At 37.5% G+C, this 19,999-nt stretch overlaps 1 protein-coding gene across 1 annotated transcript; it reads right to left on the bottom strand.

Annotated features, from left to right (window-relative positions):
* Nucleotides 1-257: 257 nt before the first annotated feature.
* On the bottom strand, nucleotides 258-19,700 carry stra6 (signaling receptor and transporter of retinol STRA6). Its single transcript, XM_032585196.1, is given in 20 exon segments — nucleotides 258-2,174; nucleotides 4,234-4,371; nucleotides 5,579-5,742; nucleotides 5,833-5,934; nucleotides 6,257-6,374; nucleotides 6,457-6,590; nucleotides 6,951-7,026; nucleotides 7,125-7,287; nucleotides 7,607-7,671; nucleotides 7,759-7,838; nucleotides 7,912-7,943; nucleotides 7,946-7,984; nucleotides 9,488-9,613; nucleotides 10,357-10,523; nucleotides 10,948-11,081; nucleotides 12,882-12,922; nucleotides 12,924-12,965; nucleotides 13,655-13,721; nucleotides 14,655-15,069; nucleotides 19,587-19,700. Coding segments are annotated over 19 exon segments (2,001 nt in total). The 5' UTR covers nucleotides 14,726-15,069; nucleotides 19,587-19,700; the 3' UTR covers nucleotides 258-1,932.
* Between the last annotated feature and the right edge of the window lie 299 nt (nucleotides 19,701-19,999).

Below are 19,999 nucleotides of genomic sequence, written 5' to 3'. Positions count from 1 at the left end.
TGTCTTGATTTAACCGTACTTTTTTTTTTTTTTTTTTGCTAAATATGATAAATGGCAGATTTCTTCCGAATTCTAGGATAAAAGAAACAATAACACGTGTTAAATATGAACCGAATAAAAAGGGTGACATTTAGAATGACTAAAACGTAAAATAGAAATCTGAGGATTTGTAAGCGACACAGACCAAATTCTCTTTTATCCCCAGAGTCTCTACATTTTTGAAACGTAAATAAGAAAAGAGATAAAGACGTGTCACATAAATTCAAATGACTTGTTTAAGTTTTATTTTCACATTAATCAGAAAAGTGAAGCATGTCTAGACAGGGGAAACCACAATAGAGCTGTGACAACAATAGAAAGGTCTTTTAGCAGCAAGTGGTTTTGGACTAAATGGGACAACACACGATTTCTATGGTAGCTCCTATTCCACAGATTAATAATAATTAAAAAAGAAAAACACTTACATTTGTTTATTTATAAATAGTTCTGTCAATATTCTCTTTATCTCTATATAAATACCTTCTGTTGAAAGATGGTTCATTGGACTGTTGTCCCGTGTTCAGTGTGGGGAACTAAACATTTATAAGTTCTGCATTTCACAAAAGAAAGCATGATTATTTTAGAGGTTTTAAACTCTGGTGCAGCTAAGGTCTAACCCAAGGTGAGGACATTCACTTGTTGCAAATTATATTTAATGCATTTGTAGGAAAAAGCATTTGTAGGAAAAATCAGAGTCAGGCAAGCTATCGCATCAGACTGAGCAAAAATGCTCCAGTCAAATTATCAAAACAGGCCTTACAATCCTTCACAGACTTGATAAATATTTCAAAACAAGGCACTATTTATAGTCTATGAACATCTTGCCTCTTTGGGGATTTTAGTGATAGATCAGTGCGAAGCTATGAATAATCTTAGAAATGGATAATTCATGGATTTTGGTCTGGACTTGGACCACTTTAGCTCACGTTTCTGAACCATACCTCTGCAGCACTTGCTGTAAGTTTATTGATGTTCTTCTGATGAAGGGAGAGGTGGAGCTATGTCCCAGTCTCAAGTCTTTTGTTCCAGGACAATCCTGTATTTAGTTCATTCCAACTTATAGTCAGATCTGGCCTGCTTAAGTGTTCCTACTGAAGGAAACTATCCTCACCATGGTGTGTTACTGTGAGGAGTTTTTGTTCAGGATGATGTGGAGTTTACAACCACACATTATACACTATTTTACTTGCAGGCTGAAGAGTTCTAATATTGTCTTGTTTGTCCAGAGCACCTTCTTCTACATTTGTCCTCCTCATGGACTGTAGGGCATGATTCTTTTACAAAGGCCAGATTTTGTAAAGTGCACTGCATTACTGTAGTTGTCCTGAACAACAACATCTACCAGCTGAGCTCTTGCTCTCTGCAGCTCCTCCAGAAATACAGTGGTCTTTCATTTAGAGAAGATGGGCTTAAAAGTGGTATATGAGATGTTCAAAGCTTGATATATCGCTTTATGACCTAACTCTGATTTTAACTTTCCCACAATTGTATTTATACTGAAAGTTAATTACATAAAATTGGAATAATTGTGTGACCTCTGAAGGTGACTCATTGTACTGCATTTTATTTAGGGATACCAGACTTAAATGGGCTGACTACAAATGGATGTCAAATGTTAAAGGTTTTAGCTTTGAGATAAATAAGACCATGCGTCTTATTCATTGCATTTCAGAAATATTCATTACTTTATGTTATGTGCTGTCACATAAACCCCAATAAAATCCTCAGAGGTTTGTGGTTGAAATGTGTAAAACCTGAAGCAATTCCAGGGACAGGAATTCTTATGCAAGACACTGTATAATACGAGTTGCAGACATCTATTGCAGGTTTGGAGAAATCTCATAAATTATTGCAGCTTCTGAAGCCAAAACATTATGAGGGTTAAGCACTGGTTCAATTGCTGGCTGCTGCTGCCTCCACCTCCTTGGGTATCGCTTCCTTTTTGCTGCCCTGCTTGCTGGTCCGGTTGAGGCTTCCGTTTAGAAAGTTGTCTGCCGTCTGAAGCTGGAAGTGCTTTCTGGTGCCCACCAGGGAGGGGTTGTTAACCAGAGTGTACAGAAGTTGCCAGTGCATCCTAGCCCGCTTGGCGCTGGAGACTTTGTGCAGCTTTTTCTCCTGCTGCACCAGCTGGATCCCTGAGGGGAGACAGACAATATGATTGTCCCAACAAGACACTGATACACACAAAAAATTATCTTTTAGAGTCAAAGCTGAAATGAGGTCCTCTTGTAAGGGCCACCAAGGGCTCGAAAGATACAATGGAAAGAGTAATAATAGAAAGCAATCATTTTTTTTAATCCTCTAAGCGTTGTGGGAGCATACTGGCTGAAAGCTAGAGTCCCTCGGGCAGCATGAATATGTAGCAGGCAATTAGTGTAGCTCATCTGTTTAATCAGCTGCTGAAGATGTAATCTCTACAATACAATAGATTATCCCTGATATATGCATTGTTTTCTGGATACAAACAAGCAACATGTCCACAGCATGTCTGTAATTAGATTCAACTGGACCTACATTCCTCAGCAGCTGATGAGTCCTGATGAGTTCTCCCTGCTTCTCTCTGACTATCTGCGTGGGTGACTGTCACTCACCACCCATTTGTAGCTATGATTATAGTTCAGCAGCAGAGCCTCCAAACAGCCCTACTTGCTGTGAGTAATTAAAAGTATAAAATTGGTTTCGTCTGAATGAGGAAAAATAACAGTTTTAGCAGTGATGATATTGTCTTTCAGGTGATGGAAGCTCACCAGAGCAACGAGGGACGCTGATTTATTTATGGCAGATTTGATTGAGACCAGCAGCAGAGCTGTAAATTATTCCTCAGTGAGACTCAATTTGTTCCAGGCAAATTAAATCAGAACTGCGAATCTCCCATCTTGAGCGTGCGTGCAAGGCAGCTTTGAGATCTGATTATGTGCTACCATGTCTCGATTTCAAATAAAATTAAATATCTTGCTGTCTCGCTTTCAATGCCAATATAAGGCTGGCGTTCATCTTTAATAGTGTGAGTTATTTTCTGGTGTAAAATCCACCAATTAAAATGCTAGCAGCAACTTCATGGTTTGAAAGACACATCTGTTTCCTCAGGATCATTAAGGTTATTTAGTATCCGTCTCATCAATAGCACTATTAGTTTATCACCACAATCAGAAGTGTAGTTTATCAGTACAATCAGTGACAGCGCAGTTAAATGCACCATATTCTGCTGTCAAGCTCATGCATCTCAAGTTCCTTCCCAAGCTCTAATTGAATAAACTGAATAAAATAAACTGGAAACAAGTAGCATACAGAATATCTCAGATCTGACTTTTCACATAAAAGAACTGCTTAACTGCAAGGCCCATTGAAATGCCCCTTTAGATGCATCCACCACAAATCAATTATTCTTCACTGATGGAGGTAGTAATTTCCAAAACATGAAGGTTTTTATTAGCTTGATGCTTTTTGCTATAAAAACTTTTTATATCTGTGTCAAAATTAGCAAAATATCTATTCATTGTCTGTATCTGCAATAATAGTTTAAAAGGTTTGCTCTCCCTCTTGTCTAATAGAATCCATATTTCCTATTGGCTGTCTATAACTTGATGTATCTCTGACATTATCCAAATTCTCATTTAGTTTAGTAGATTAACCTCTTGTGGTGCCTCTTCCCCTGGTGCTATTGGGTCAGACATGAAAAAAACTCAGAACTAGCATGGGGTTTTGCTGGACAAATATAAGGAGCAGCCAGATCAAAGTATACAAATTCATGTGTGATGAATGGTTTGTGTTCTCACTTTGCATCATTTGTCTAGTTTGGCCAAAGATTAAAAAGTGGAATCAAAAGTAGTGAGCGTATACCAAAAAGATAGCACACGAAGAGGACTGTAGTACAGCTTCTCTCAAGTCAAAAGAGAGAGTGGGATGTGCTTGAACTGCACAATAGAAACCTTAGTGGTACAAAGACAGCACAGAAAATATTTCCATAAACTATCATGTTGGTAGAGAGGCAGATAGATAAAATTATTTTCTGAAACTTTAAATGACCTTTTTTGTCTCCGAAATGTGAATCTTGAAAGTGTACCTAACTTGAGGTTTTATGGCCTCAAGTTAGGCCATAAAACATCAAGCGTATTGTGCAAAATTCAACAGATAAAGCTACAATGCCTTATGAAGGAATTGTTGTTGATGTGAATTTAACTTGGTGCTACAGACCCTCTTCAGCATCCCGTGATTTCTGTGCAGCTTTGCTCTCCTGGTCCAAGGACTGCAGCAGTATCCCGCAGAAGGCCTTCATCACAGGGTGGGACTGGCTCACCTCAATCTTCAGATAATGAGCATAGCAGCGGTAGGCTGCAGACAGACACAGGAAAGAGAGAGGGGGGTATTACTCTGACAGGGCAAAAGCAATAAAAAGCCAAGGCCACACCTCATGTTGGCTTTGAGGCAATCACACATAATGGCTGCACAATCACACTTTCCTCTTTTTTTTTCCCAGCACCTGCTTTTCCTGACAACAGATGTCTTAAATCTGAGCCCATTTCAGAGATTGGTGTCCAATTAGTCTGCACATTGCACAGAATACAGATATGATGCAAACTGCAGAGAGCTGAGAGAATATTAAAATGGATAGGATGCTAATTTCTAGCCTCTAAGTGGGATAACAGAAGCTCTTTCTCGTTGGTTAAAAGGCCATGTTTGAAACCTATGTGAGAAAAATAATGCATTTACAAGCGTACAAGCATGCTGGAGCTACACTCTGATATGTAAACACAATCATTTAAATTCTGAAGGCTATTTGTGCGTGCTTATGGCTTGCTTGCACATTTAATTTTAGTGTTGCACACTCCAGCACATGCTGTCTCTCAACCCAGATGTAATGGGTATAAATACAAATAATAATTATGCATGCATTTATTCTAAAATCCACTCATATTCATGCACTTTTACGGAAATGACAGCCATTGCAAAATGCATCCAATACTCAAAGACCGATGCACTTTGTGAAACGCAAAGTGCCTGAAATGATTTGAACAAAAAGAAGCGACCTGCAGGACCAAAGGAATAATTTATCATCATGCACATGCATGAGTCAAGAACAGAACTCAAACTGAATATTTAACTCTGCAGTGTAAACACATCCCTTGTTGCGCAACAGAGCTGAGGCACACAAAGGAAACTCTGCTTTGCTCATGCATTGGGGGATAACTGGAGATTTTACGTGGAGAAGGAGTTCAGCATCAATCAAGCCAGACATATTCTGCAAAGAAGAATCAAGAGGGCCATGGTGGAAAGCTATGCATAGAATGTTAGACTCCAAATTCTCCTCTTAATAATGGTGGACAAGCGTTGAGATCTTCTTGTTGTGTTAATTCTTTAAAAGATAAAAAAACGTATCTTGCCACTCCCTCTCGGCCTCAGAAATGTTTTGTTGCGACACTTGATCATGATTTATACTTCTAAATCCTGCATCCATTTACATAAAATATACATCTTTATAAACTGACAGTCCCAGGACTGTCAATGCCTCTGTACACCATGCAGAATATATCTGGCTCACCTGGGTCAAATGCTTCCACGTTGCGGTTAAGAAGACCAATATCCATGCGTCCCATGTGAACGATATTGAACAGGGCTGTGATGATCATGCGCCAGATAGCAAGCAACACTCCAATCAAAACATTGACGGGAAACAGCAGATATGTCAGCAGGAACAGATTACCCCTGTAAGATAGGTCAGAGCGCGTCAAACGTGCAAAAGGCCATGCAGCTGTTAAACAGGGAGACAGACAAATGATGAGTAAAGAGAATTACCTGTTGGTTAGGTCTCGAGTTCCTGCTGTTTTTTTGATGAAGCAAAACCTGGCAGTGATGTGTTGAAGCACCACAGCTAGGAGAATCATCAACCAGAAAGGCCTGGAAAGCCAAATTTGACAGTCAGACATTTTCTGTTTTCAGACAGGACACACAAAACTTACTTGTAGCAGACAGGAAATGTGGCCAAGCCAAATTATTCCTATGAATTGCACATGGAAGATATTGTAAAATGAAAATGGTTTCTGGGTGTCAAAATAAAAACGAGAGAGAGAAAGAGAGAGATTGCTTTAATATGTACTGAAATCTTTATATGCATTGCTAAAAATTAAATATAAAACGAGTATCTCATATGACAGAAATGTTAAAAACATGTAAAAGGACCACTGTGAGTATAAAATGTAAGCAGTGCAATGTTGCTCACCACATGCTCAATACGATCTGAAAGAGAATCAGATTCTGCCTGTGCAAAATGGGTATGATTATGAGGAAGACAGCGACCATAAGGCAGAGGAAGAACACCAAGGTCTGGATGATCATACCTGTATAAGAAACATAAAATATTTCAGACTCAGACTTACATTTCTACAAGCCTAATTCTGATTGGATAGGTAATTTTAGTACCGATACAGATGTGAGCTGCTGTGAAGCTGGTGTAGCCCATCCAGCAGACCAGTGCTGGCCTGGATGCCCTAATGCTTCGCTGGCAGTTGTAGACATTATAAATATCTCCTCTGTACAGCCCCTTTAGATTGGACCTAGAAGAAAACACATTCAAGACCATGCTTAATATAAAACTCATATTGCATAGGTAAAATATTACTGAAAATGCAAGACTATGCCTCACCTATGAAGCCATTTCATTTAATATGATGTCCATTTTGGTTAATCATGCATTATTTAAATTTTCCATCTAAACTGTTGTTTTCAACTTAAACAGCAGCAAACAGAAAACTGACTGCTCTTCTCTGTGGATGATTACCTCTCTATTTTGTTATAATAACCTTCAAATTATCATGATGAAGCACAATGGAACGGGAAAGCAACTTTTTGGACACTGACTGGGGAACAAAAATAGGGAAAAGGAATCAATTATTCAGTTATGTTTTCTGACTTACCGATGCAAAACCATCGAGCGCATGAGCAGCACCAAGTTGACCAGACAAGACAGAGTCATCGCAGAGATGTAGCACACTGCAGGGACATCAGCATGTGGCAAGTTCAAAACATTGTCACATCAAGTTAATAAAATAAAAAATAAAGATATCTGCTGAGGCTGTTAATTCACTCACCTTCCACACACCACATGTAGTAAACAACGATTCTGACAACTTCCTTTCTGTCTGGAGACAGGATAATCTGGAAGCCAGCTAAAACATTCGCAATATCTTCATCGACGCCAAACCGGGCTTTCTGCATTGTTGGCACCACAGCAGAGATCAATACAAGTCCCATCTGATGGAGAGAAAAAAAAAACAGAATTCATTTGGTCATTTCTCTGCAAGCAAACTAAAAGATTTAAAAAAGTAATGTGAAAATAGAAATCTGCAATAATTCTGGCTTTCAGCAAAAGGAAAAATTTTTGCCTGAAACATGGAAAGTTTGATTTAATGTCCGAGGGGTATTTATTTATATACAGTGTATGTAAATATCTCGGTAAATGATATTGATACAGTCAACAGTGTTGGTTTATTTTGTGTTAAATGGAACATATTGATAGGGGATATACAACTGAATATACTGCTAAATATATGTATAGAAGAAAGGTAGTTACCTGATACAGAGTTATGAAAGATACAACACAAGATATTGCCAACTTCAATGGGAAACGGAAAGCTGCTTGAAAATAAAATATTGTTGTTCAGAAAAAAAGTGAAAAATATTTTAACATTTGTACATAATCAGCTCACATGAACACATTCTTACCTTCCTCTGGTGTGTAAATATAAGATCTCACAGCATCAGTCACTCTCTGTGGGAGTTTTGGTTTGTCTGTGCTTGATGTGCTAAAGGTGGAAAGCAAATAGTTACGCACTTGAACTGCACTAAATACTACAATGGAGTGTATATTATTCTTACCTGACTTTGCTGGACTGTCTTCTCATAAAGAACTTGTCTTCACATAGTCTCTATAATAGCTGCTACTAAGATCCTGAAGGAACAGAAAATGGCAACATGCTTTATATCGGAAAAAGCAATGAAGTCACAAGCTGCGTATTCATAATGTTTGTGAATATTCAACCCTGACTTTACTTTATGGCTGTTAATAAAACAGAAAAACGCTTCATTCTAAATGTGGCATTTAAAATTTAAGCTCATCAAACTATTACCATTTACATTTATAGTTTGGAGACCAAAACCCTGCACAATTGGGGGGTTTTGAGACAAAAATACTCCCCACAGCTAGTTAGGTTAGAAACAGAAAAAGCCTCCATATCCACTGAGCTGAGCTAAGTAGAAGATATGTTCATGAGATCCATTTTGTGGTAAAGGAACCATATTCACAACAGTCTAAGTGATGAATGCCTCATGGAGATAAGTGCGCCATTAGCCAAGTACACCATGAACATGACACTTAATCAAATGAAATACAAACTGTATGCTTCATCAATTCAAGAACAGCAAAACAAGACTTTGTTTGGAAAACATTTCCAAACCTTTAGTACAGGTTTCTTAGTTTTTAGTGACATAAGGGAAATTAAATCTACATGGATATATGGTGTCAGCTAAGCTCAAGCCAAATCTTGTTTGGACATTTATTTTGTGCTTTAATACGCTTTAAAAATTAAAAAAAATCTATTTAAACCGAGTGTGAATGGAATTGCAATCTGACTTAACTTTAATTCACACTGCATATCGATAGAAAAACACTGATTCCTTGCTTATAGCAACAAAGAAGAACAGTGTGAATAAGTTCCACATTCATAATGAGTCTAATGTACTTTTCTATCAGGCAATTTCACTACAGCTATAGTGAAAGGCAAAGATTTCCAGACTTCAAGTCAGTCTAACATTCTATTGTTGTTATGTCATTTATTTTTATTAAATAAAGCTTCAAGGAAAAGATTTAAAAAACCTCAATACAACTACTTTGCTCACATCTATAAAGTCCTGAAACATTTAGAAATTTTGATTTTGTCATTTGCGAACGTTATGAAAAATAAATCTCTTCCTGATAAGGTCAATGAGGTTCATTTCTGTGCAAGAATTCAGCAGAGGTGGGATGGAGGTGATACAAAATCCAGGCAATCGCCTCACCAAACTCTGTTTGGTGATGCTAATCTTTCTTCCAAGATTAGCATGGAAGAAAAAAAGCTTTGTGTTTCCCCTTCAACAAAAAAACCAGGAAACCTTTTCATAATCTGATCAAGAGCATATTGTAAACCAATTACGTCAAACTGCTTAAAATGATTATGCGACTGGTGTACTGTGAGGGGCCGATATTTTTATTAAGCCTTGACTGAATGAGCACAGTAAGCTTCTTGTTTAACAGGCAGTACTTAAACCCTCCTCACGTGCACAGATTTAGAGCAGACGTGCATTTTGTAAAAAATTATTTGAAAAGAACATGGAGCTAATTTTGGGTAGTAAGAATAAGTTGAATAATTGCAACCATCCTGAACCAGGTCTAAGATGCTCCCTGGTGAAAGCTCACCTCTGTGGCATTGGTCCTTTCTGCACCCTTGAAGCCCTTGAATAGAAGCAGGGGATACTGGAAACTGAGGAATGCTAAGCAAGCTATCTGAGGCAGGCTGGAAAACAAGGAGTAGTGCTTGTGAATCTGCAGAGGAATAAAAAAAAAACACTTTAGATCTCTTGTGGTTGTGGATCTTTATAGTAACACATTTAGAAAACATCTTAGCATGGCACATAAGAAGATAGACATGTCTTGTGTTGAGATGGGATTTAGCCATTTTTAACTATTCAATTGTCATTTTTCTTTCATTTTGGATTAAATGAAATGAAAAATAATTAAAAATGAGTCCTGCTGTTTTGGTCAGTAAAGATGCTCAACACCTCACAAAGCTTCACAGAAGCAGACTATCACAAAAGAATCAATTCAACATGTTTTTTTCTTTAACTCACACACTCTAAAGTGATTAATACCAACAAAACAGTCTTGGTTTAGACCAGAGGACAGTGCAGCTAATCGTTTGGACAGAACATTATTTAGTGCACAAAAAGTCTTAAAATCTTTGGACAAAATCTGGCTTTGTGCAACATTCAAAGCCTCAGAGTAAAGGTCTGTTAATCTTTCAGGGTAGCTCAGTCTTCATCTTTTCTTATTGTGTCACACTGCAGACCAATTCTGTTTGGTACTCAGTGGGCTTCCAGTGTAGGACAGAGCTGCTTTGTTTTTGAAATAATCCATTTTACACTGATGGAGACACCACACAGACTGACTGTCAGAAATAATGCACATGTACAGCTTCTTTCTCCTCCTCTCACATAAATAAAGATATCAAAGAATGAAGACTATTTCTGAGTTATTTTCAAAGAAAACAAAAGAGTTAAATTACTCACCAGAGGTGTCTTGGGGCAGTCGATTTTTTGCCACACCAGAACACCAAAGTGTGTCCATGATAAGAGGCTACCAAGTACGTAGCCAACTTTATTATGTAAAGTGCCACATGCCAGGAGAGGGTAGTATAGAGCGGGGTAGTAGAAGACTCCCAGAATCACCCAGTTCTCTGCAAATACAACACCAGTGTGTGAACATCTAAAGGTGTGAAGACATTTTGTTTCATCTTTGCACTAAAGGTAGTTCTGGGCCTAAATAAATCTTAAAGAATCTATTTGGATTAACAGCTGTTAATTATTTAAGCCGTTGTAGGTTTTTTTGATCTGTGAAGCTTTTACGGTTTTTTGGTTTGGCATAAAGACACAATACAGTGACTCTTTAAAATTATGGATGTTTCTTCTGTAATTTCAGACAAAAAAACTCTTCAAAATGTCAGAGTCTAAGAAAACAGGCATGCAACAAGGACACAATAATCCAGTTTTATAACGTATTTAAGAGTGGTTACCCTTCCAACGTTTCCTGAGAAAAATTTATATCACAAAATATGGAAATAATACATAAAGCCATTGTAGACAAGATGAGGTTGAGCTCACGTTTGTTTGTGGAGTCTGTGGTGAACGGTAGGGGATTGGTGGATATGAGCAGCCCCCAGAGTTTGCACAACAGCACTCCAAACACTGCCACTGCCAGACCCTTGTGCTGCGTATGATCGAGGAAGTTGACTGGACTGAGAGAGCAAATCAGCAGGTGTTTGGTACTCGCATGTTACCAGACCAAAATATGAATGAGAGACTGGTTAGTCAATACATTTTAAAAGCTAGAATCTTTATCATTAATTTTCTCTAATTTAAAATAGGTGGGAAAATCAGTGGGGATTCATTATTGTAGTTGAATAGTATAGTAGCAGTACAGGACAGTAAGGATGTATTTCTCAAAGAATTTAAACACCAAAGAAACATTCACAAATAGAGTCATAGAGTGTTATGTGTGCCACTGGTTAGAGTAGAAGAAAACCCTCAGAACTGGTCATAGTTAGACGATATCTGCAATTTCTAGTACTTTTTGTACACACAGCAGTCATATTGCATACTTATGTCTTAAGAACCTTATGTCTGCTCAACGAGCCCTAGGATTTCCCAAGTGGGAATTGAAACCTTGTTTTTTTCTCTTTTTTCTTTTCTCTCCAACTGGTAACTTGGAAAATTAGCTCGGCGTGGAAATGGAATGCGGCATAGTTGCAAGATGGACCACACAGGCACAATTTACATATGGGGCCCTCATGGATGGAAAATTGGTTGAAAATGTCTTTCAGATGGGATTATTTGGTTACATAATGGCCCTGTGTTAACTGCCTATAAAAGTTTGATGCTGGACAATTATGGATAAGAAGCAGGGCCCATGTTGGTGCATGTTCAGCTGATTTTCCAGATCCTTATTTGGGACTCATCTGAACTCATTAGAACTTATTCAGCCAGCTCGAAATTCACATGGTACTCATGTTCAGATGTTAGCTCGGATATTGGATTTTCTAATTGTTGAAATGCTAACCAGTGTTTGCAATGCAAACAAAAAATGTATTTCTAAAGTCCTGATGTGCTCAAACATTAAAGTAATATGTTCACAACTTGAGGCACTAAGAATAGACCTATGTGTTCAAACTCTATAAAGGAACATTTTCACAAGGAATTGCTGTATGGTTTGTGCCATTGGTGTAGAAACACAATTTGAAAAATGGACTAACATAGTTTTGTTTGCATGGCACTCATATTAAATATTGAACTTTAATAATGTGCTCTGTTAAATGTTAAGAGTCAGATGTTCTTTTGTAAATACAAACATTACGCATGCTAAAGTTAAAATTCCAACTTGAACAGCTAGGAGGAGTCAGCAAATTTAACTGTTTCTATTACTTACAACTAAAGAACTTTGTCCTCATGCAATTTCAACTTTAGGGGCAATAAATGTTTTCAGTTTCCCTCTTATATATTTATTTTTAATTGTCTTCATTAAGAGCAAAGTGGAACCAAAGTCAAATTTCTTGTTTGTGTGCACACACTTGGCAAATGAAGCTGATTCTAACTAAGCTTCTTAGTACCAATACAACTAATACTGTTCCAACTGTTCCATCAATTGTTCACTGATGGAATATTAAATTATATGAACAGTGCTTCACAGGTAAACAAACTTGCCAACTTTTTCAGGTTTCCTGGTTAGTTGGCAACCATATTAAAATGTGTTTCCCAAAATGTTTTCAAGAAAAGTGAAAGCAAAATAAACATACACTTTTACTCCTGATTTATGACGTGACAACTGAACCAATAAACACTTCAGAGATCTTAAAGGCTAAATTTCACCCTTCAATAGCAAATGGTCTCTAAGAGGGATTTTCCCTATATAAATATACTTGTTTACATGTTAAAGCTTATATTACTTCGAAGGATTTGAGGCCAGTGGAACAGAATGTTACCAAACCGCTTGAATATCACAATAATCCATTCATTTGAGTAAAGCAAAACATAAATGATACCTGAGTAAACCTGGAAGTCCTTTCTGTCTCTTACCGACTTTTGCTACGCCTAGCCAGGATGGCTAGAATTAGCATGATGACAAGCTGAAAGAACAGACATCTTGGTTAGCTTCAGCTGCAGAGCACCATGCAGTGACATGTAACAAAAGGCTTAACCTCAGTCTCATTAGTGTTGCCTATATATGCGGTCTGACCAATGTGTCATTAGTCAGGATGACCATTTACTGAGAGGGGGTTCAATGACCTTTGTGACCTGTGACACATTTAGGAAATAGTGAGGTGGGAACAATGTTTTGCCTATTAATTGAGGCAGTCTATCGCAGTTGTCTCTAAAGAGAACACACACTGAGTATCATCTCCACATAAGATTATAAGGTGCAATCTAAAGAGAAATTAAAGCAAGATTTAAGATAGTGGATACTGTACTATTCTTAACTGTTGCATATTTGTTTTGCACCATCAGTGGTCATGAATGAATATCTCAGATTAATATGTACAATTTTCATGAGTCAAAACATGACAGAAAGGTTTCTTCAGAATACCACAAGAAATACAAATGTCTAAAGTTTGCTTTTTAATGCAATTTCTTCAACCCAAGGGGTCATGCTATACTGAGTTGTTTTGTTGTTCTTTTACTAATGAACAGATAATAAGACCAGGCATGAGGTAACTTCCATAATCCAGGAAGTGAAACATGACTGACGTTGCATAACCTCATTGAGCACGTCAGTGTAATGCTGCGTAAGAGAAAAGTGAACAGATGCCAGACTTACAGATATCGCAGTGATGCATATATGATAGAGCATATCATCTGCAGTGGGGTCACATGGGGGGATAGTTCTAAAGAAAAAGACAAATGATTCATGTTACCAAAGACAGAAGGCTACGCCCCAAGTTCCTGATCTGACCTTCGTTGTACGTCACTAAGCATTTCACATCAGTGTCAGGATCATTTGTTGCTGGAAAGTTGGTAGTCAAAGTCTAAGAGCAGAGATTTGGATTTAAACAGATTGGTATGAGTGTGACACGAGAAAAGCCTATGTTCATGTTCCTGTGCAACAGGGGAGGTAAATATGTTAGGTTCACATGGGGCGTTCAGAAAAACATCAAACATAGTATTTTCTGGCCTTTAATAACTTTTTAGGGCTGCTGCTTATTATTTTATGGAGAATCACTCATGGATTGTTCCACATTTTGCTGAATTTTCAATTGAAAATTTTACTTTGACTCAGCCATTGTAATATATTAATAAGGTACACCAATCCATTGTCTGTCTGGATGTTTGTTTACTGTTGTTCTTCCTGCTTGAAGTTGAACCTTTGACGTAGTCTCAGATCTTTTTCTTCCCTTAAGAGGTTTGTCTTTATTAAAATTATTTAAACTTCAAATCAATACTGAATGTTGAATTGATGCCTATTTTGGGTAAAATGTGTTAAAGTTTTTAAGCCTTTTTGTTAAAAAGATTCAGCCAATAATATTTGCAAACCTAAAAGGTTGAAAATGATATAGTTTAAGAATGACAAAAAAAAAAAAAAACCACTCCAATCTGGGTCACCTACTGTGATACAGTAGAAGTTTGGTATGAGTCACCTTATATCTCAGTGAGAGGTGTATCTCGGCACCGATTGCGAACAAAAGATTGGGGAATTACTACTCAACATGAAACAGGAGGACAGATTAAGTTGAATTTGTTTTGAAAAACAGCACGATGTTCAAAATTACAGACAAAATTCAGATCTGAAATGAATTGCAGTTAGAAAGTGCTATACTTACTCTGTTTCAATTTTGGATGGCAGTGGATCCAGATCCGGATACTCATAATCCACGAGCGCATCCTTATCCATTGTGCTGTCACTTTTTTAAACAGATCCTGTTACAAAGAAGTTGAAAAACTGTCCACAGTGTCTAGTGACGGAAAGCTGTGATCCCCCTGCCTCTGTGGGGGGGGGGAGGAATATGCCAAGTCCTACGTTGGCCTGTGCTGCGGCTGCGGCTGCTGCCCCGGCGTCCTTGTTCCCTGTGTTTGGTCTACTCTCACTCAGAGTCGGCTACTCTCTCTCACAGTCTGTATTCAGGTGCCCTTCGTCCCGCTCTGGTCCTGAGTATAATATGACAAGTTCCAGCTCCTGCCTGCTGCCTCCACCCTGCTTTAAGGCCCTGTTTCAGCTTAGGGTTACCACCAACAAGCCTGGAGAAAAAGAGTGAGAGAGGGGGGCAAGTGTGTGAGAGAGGAGGGAGATATGTGGAGATCTGGGGAGCCAATCTGGAAGGCCACCCGTGTCTTACTGGGATTACATCTACTTTTTAAAGTCTGCTGCCGGACCTGTTGCTTGTGGCTTAAGAGGTTGGGTGTGCATGGTAATAAAACTCCAGCTTTGACTGTGTGGGTAGCTGGAAGCAATGGGTCTGTCTTATCAGAGCCATTGGAGTTCCACGCTGATAACAGGAAAATTCTACTGTTGTTCCTTTTTGTCGTGGTACAGGGTTATCCTGTACCACGACAAATCATGTGTGAAAGGTTACGAAAAGCTAATCAAGGTGAGCCAACAAAACCACATAGAATTATGCAGCAGAATGTGTTTGGTCTAGCAGGACAGAGAACATTTTCCCAAAAGGTTATATCTCTCCCTCTCCTCTCAGATGGATAAGAATCAAGGAAGGGCTCATTCACTTCAGTACTTTGTCATTTACAGATAAAAACAGATAAAGGGAACAGAATACAGAGCGCTATGATAAAGTTTGTACACCCCTAAACATGTTCAGATTTTGTAACATTACAACTAAAACCTCTGGGTATTTTATTTTGACATTATGTAATTCACCAATACAAACTTGTGTGTCATTATAGAGTGAAGGATCCCTGAACTTCTGATTAGATGAAGAGCATCTTTAACTATATGTTTTCAAGTCTTTCCACAGATTTCCAACTGAATTTAGGTCTGGACCTAACATATGTGTGTATTTTTAGGGTCATTGTCCTGCTGGAAGGTAAACCTATACCCTAATCTCAAGTTTTGTTGAAGCCTCAAGCAGGATTCTTAAAGTGATCCTATACTGCCACATTGCCAACATTTCTACTTGCATATCTTATTACTTAAGAGACGGAACACAGGAATGAAGACTCATCTGCTCCATGTTTTTGCACAAATCTAAACAAACACATATTTTTAAATTTATACAACTAACATATGTGTAGCAAACATGTAAATAATTAATCATTAACTTATCTGAATGAGGGCTATCAAAGTGAGAGTGTCACTGTGTTGTAAGCACCTATTTTACTGCCCAAACATTGATAAAACCTCCTGATCTTCATCCTGATAGTCACAAAGAATTAATATCATGTCATGTTATCATTTCAGCTGTTCAGAATTTACTGGTTCAGCCTCTTCAATATCTTTTCCAAAACTCCCCTGCTGGAGACAGAACAGTTGGGTCCCTTCATTATCATTTTTAAAACATCCATGTCTGAAACATAGAAAAGTCATATCTTATACAGAATTTGTATTTTTTCCCGAATTGAGAAATTTAGCATAATTTATTTTAATATATACTGCTAAAGAGCAAACATTTACTTTGCACACCTACTTAACAAAACAGATTTGTGGGATTTGTGGTAAAACGTTTCAAAGTAGCAAAATGAACCTTGAGATAGATTATTACAGTGTGATTCAGAGACAACACTTTTATCAGACAAACAATAGCAAATAAACAATAAATCAGCAGTAAGTGAATGATCACATCTAAATGTCACCAATGCATGCAATTTGGATTTGCACATTCTTACAAAACATAATATTTCAGCAATATCTAGATCTAACCAGCTTTGTATTTTACTAAAACTGATAGCCTCCAAGTGTTGTTTAATTACAACACATTACTAGAGCACAGAGGTCCAGCAGAGGTTAATTTATAACTTCTTGTACTGCAATCTAAAAAGAGTAGCGATAAATGTACTGCATATAAAATACATCAATGAAATAATTCTTTGCCACCAACCTTTATTTATATTCCTTTGAGTCACTACTCTAGGCAACCATTTTCTGCAAATTTAGCATACTGTATTTACAAAAACAATAATCTTACAAATGTTTTTCAACAAATTTGAATAATTCTATTTATAAGGTCTGTATTTTCTAACACACTGTAAATGCCATTGACAGGCAATGTTCTCCTTTTGCCTTTGAGTCTGAAATTGTTGTTCATTATTCAAATGTCCCCTCTAAAACTCATGAGAACACAACACACTAAGTCACCAAATCAAATGTGCTCCCAAAGCAAAAGCAGCCCACCAAATAAAGGGGTCACTGAACAAAGAATGCTTTGAACAGTTACATCACAGAGAGGTGGTTTGATTGAATAAGACACTTAACTTACTTGTATCAGGTTTAGGAAGTTAAGTCAAAAGGTTTTTTTTTTTGGTAAGAGGCAAGCTATATTAAGAACGGGCATGAACCTTGACAAAACAGAACATAATTGAGGTACTGACTGGATAATCCATTTTTAACAATGTAAACATGCAAACCATCAACACAGACAGGCTGTGCATTAACAAAGCAATCAAGGAAATTTGTCTGCAGCTTTACAAATGTCATGGAGTACCGGCATGTTTAAACAAATGCGTTCATGTTTTGTATGCACATTTATGATCGGATTTTTTAAAAAAAAGGATATTTGATTTCTTAAAAAGGAAAATATTAAATTGAAATACAAAATTATGTATTAAAAAAAGAATTGAAATGTAATCAAATTTCTTTTAAAAGCTAAAAACAGGCAAAAAAATATATCTTGGTTGACTTCTGTCTGAAATTAGTGTGTGAATGAATTTATGTAATGTATCAGTCCAATGCTACACAGTTTATGGAAAACCATCTGCGCTTTGAACAACAAACCTTTTCTGCAAAGAGAGGAGTGGCGGGATGGCTGTTTAATTCAGGCCAACACAGAACAGCTTGTCTCAGTTCATCTGCTGCCATTGCTAAAACTACAGTCAGACTACAATCCTAAAGCAGCACAGAAAATCAACGTCATCGTTCACAACTTCTCCTTCTTTTCGCTTATTGGCTCAGTATAAATTCTACCGGAGAAATCAACTTCAATGGGAGAAAGCCCAGATGGAGCACTGAAGGGAGATTAGAATCAAGTGAAATTAGGAAAGAAGATAATGGCCAGGCTAACTCACAGCAGCTTGTGCATTCCCTTTTCTACACAGCGACTAGGAGGGAGAATCACCAACATAATCTTATTGTTGTAGACATAAAAAAAACTAACATCATTTTACATACAGTTATTCACCTACTGAAGCAATACTAATCTGCTTTAAGCAAATGAAAAAAAACCACAGTTATAAATAAGAAAAAAGCAACAAAGACATGAGAAATAATCTCATTTTTAGCCTGGTTACATCTGTCCTATCTTTAAAAATCATTTTAATCTAGAAATATTATCTTAATGTAAAAAAAAAAGTTCTGTTGAGTTTGAGGATTTTCTGGTTTTAATGAGCTCCTCCTCATTAATCTTCCTGATTAATCTTTGTCAGAAGATAAAACCTGTCATAACTGCATGAGTCAGCTGCTTGCCTTTGCCTTTTAGAGGTTTGCATCAAACAAGTATAGAATGTAGTACTTTTTTCCCCTCTTCAATTCCACTTGAAGTCTGTTAACTTAGTTAGCCTTAATTTTCCTCTGTTAGTCTTGTTGAGGGGGGAACAACTAAGCATTTGTTCTTAGGGCACCCAAGTGACAGCAATGGTCCTACTAACAGCAAAACAAATGTAGACAGAGCAGAAGAAACCAAACAAACAGACGATAACTCACTCAGGTGGCTATTTTGACATCTTTGAGTTGAGAACTAGATAAAACTGGTCATATTCTTTAGGTTCTCTTTCCTGTTCGTTTTACTTTTTAATGTTATAAATATAAAAAGAAAACAAAATCAAGATTTCTGTTTATCCATTACAAAACAGCCAAAAAACACTTATATTCAAGTGTAATGTTTTTGTTCCGTAATAAAAATCAAACAAACCATTATCTATGGGTTTCACACTGATATCTGATTAGAAAACACAATCACCTGAATGCGTGGACGTTTTAAAAAATATAAGCAGCTGGCGTGATTCCAGTTTTGTGTTTCTCAGTTTAAGACAAAACCAGCTGTGCAGACCAGTCATATTTCCCACAGTTGTGAAAGCATCACTTTTTCTTTTTTCTTTTTTTTTTTTACCGTGACAGACCCGGTTGGGTTCGGCTTCAAACAAACCTCACGACAAACTTCAAGCCTTTGAAGTGGAGCTTGATCTTCCGAACAAAGACACTTTCAGCGCCGCCAGGTAACCGAGTCACCTGCGCCTTTGCTCTGCGCGCAGGAGACCATCCTGGAACTTCAGCATTGTGGTTAAATAACGCTGACTAAACACCGGAACAGATTCTATGAAGCATTATGTGCGGTGGCGGAAATCTTTCAGCCTCCTGAAAGAATCGCAGGTGGGTGTGCTGGTGCACCGCTAAGTAGGCTTGAAAAGTTAATATCTACATTAATAGCAATTGATTTTGTCATTATTATTATTATTAATTATGTACACGTCTTTTGTTTGTTTGTTGTTTTTTTTTTTACCATTAAGGCTTTGACGCTATAAATTGTCTAAAATAAACCCTGCAAATTAGCTCATAAGTCTTTACAAAATTCAGTCCTAAATCATGATCTTACCTTCGGTCCGTCTTTTCCAGTTTGCTCTTAGTTTGAAGAGGCTTCCCCCCCCCCCCCCTTCACAGGCATCTTACAGCAATCCAGTTATTACATAAACAGCAATCTCAAGGGTAACTTTTTTCCCCCTTGGACACCCCATGCTACACAAAGGTGGGACTTTGCTCTGTCTCTATCTTGTGATGGTGAAAGCATCATAAAAGGTCTGCTCTGTGCAATCAGAAAAAAAACAATGTTGTGAAACATTAAGTCGTGACTAATGAGGTCAAGTTCAAGTTGTTTTCACTGATGCTGTAGTGAAATCTGTGTGTTTTAGTTTCTTAAAGGTAATCTCCAGTGGATTTCCTTGTTTGCTAATAAATGCACAACAAGAAGACAGCTGGGGAATAAAGTTCTTAAAAAATATCATAGAAGAA

Source organism: Xiphophorus hellerii, chromosome 2, assembly GCF_003331165.1.
Source record: "Xiphophorus hellerii strain 12219 chromosome 2, Xiphophorus_hellerii-4.1, whole genome shotgun sequence".
NCBI classification, from domain to species: domain Eukaryota; kingdom Metazoa; phylum Chordata; class Actinopteri; order Cyprinodontiformes; family Poeciliidae; genus Xiphophorus; species Xiphophorus hellerii.
This window is presented reverse-complemented; position numbering and strand designations above follow the sequence as displayed.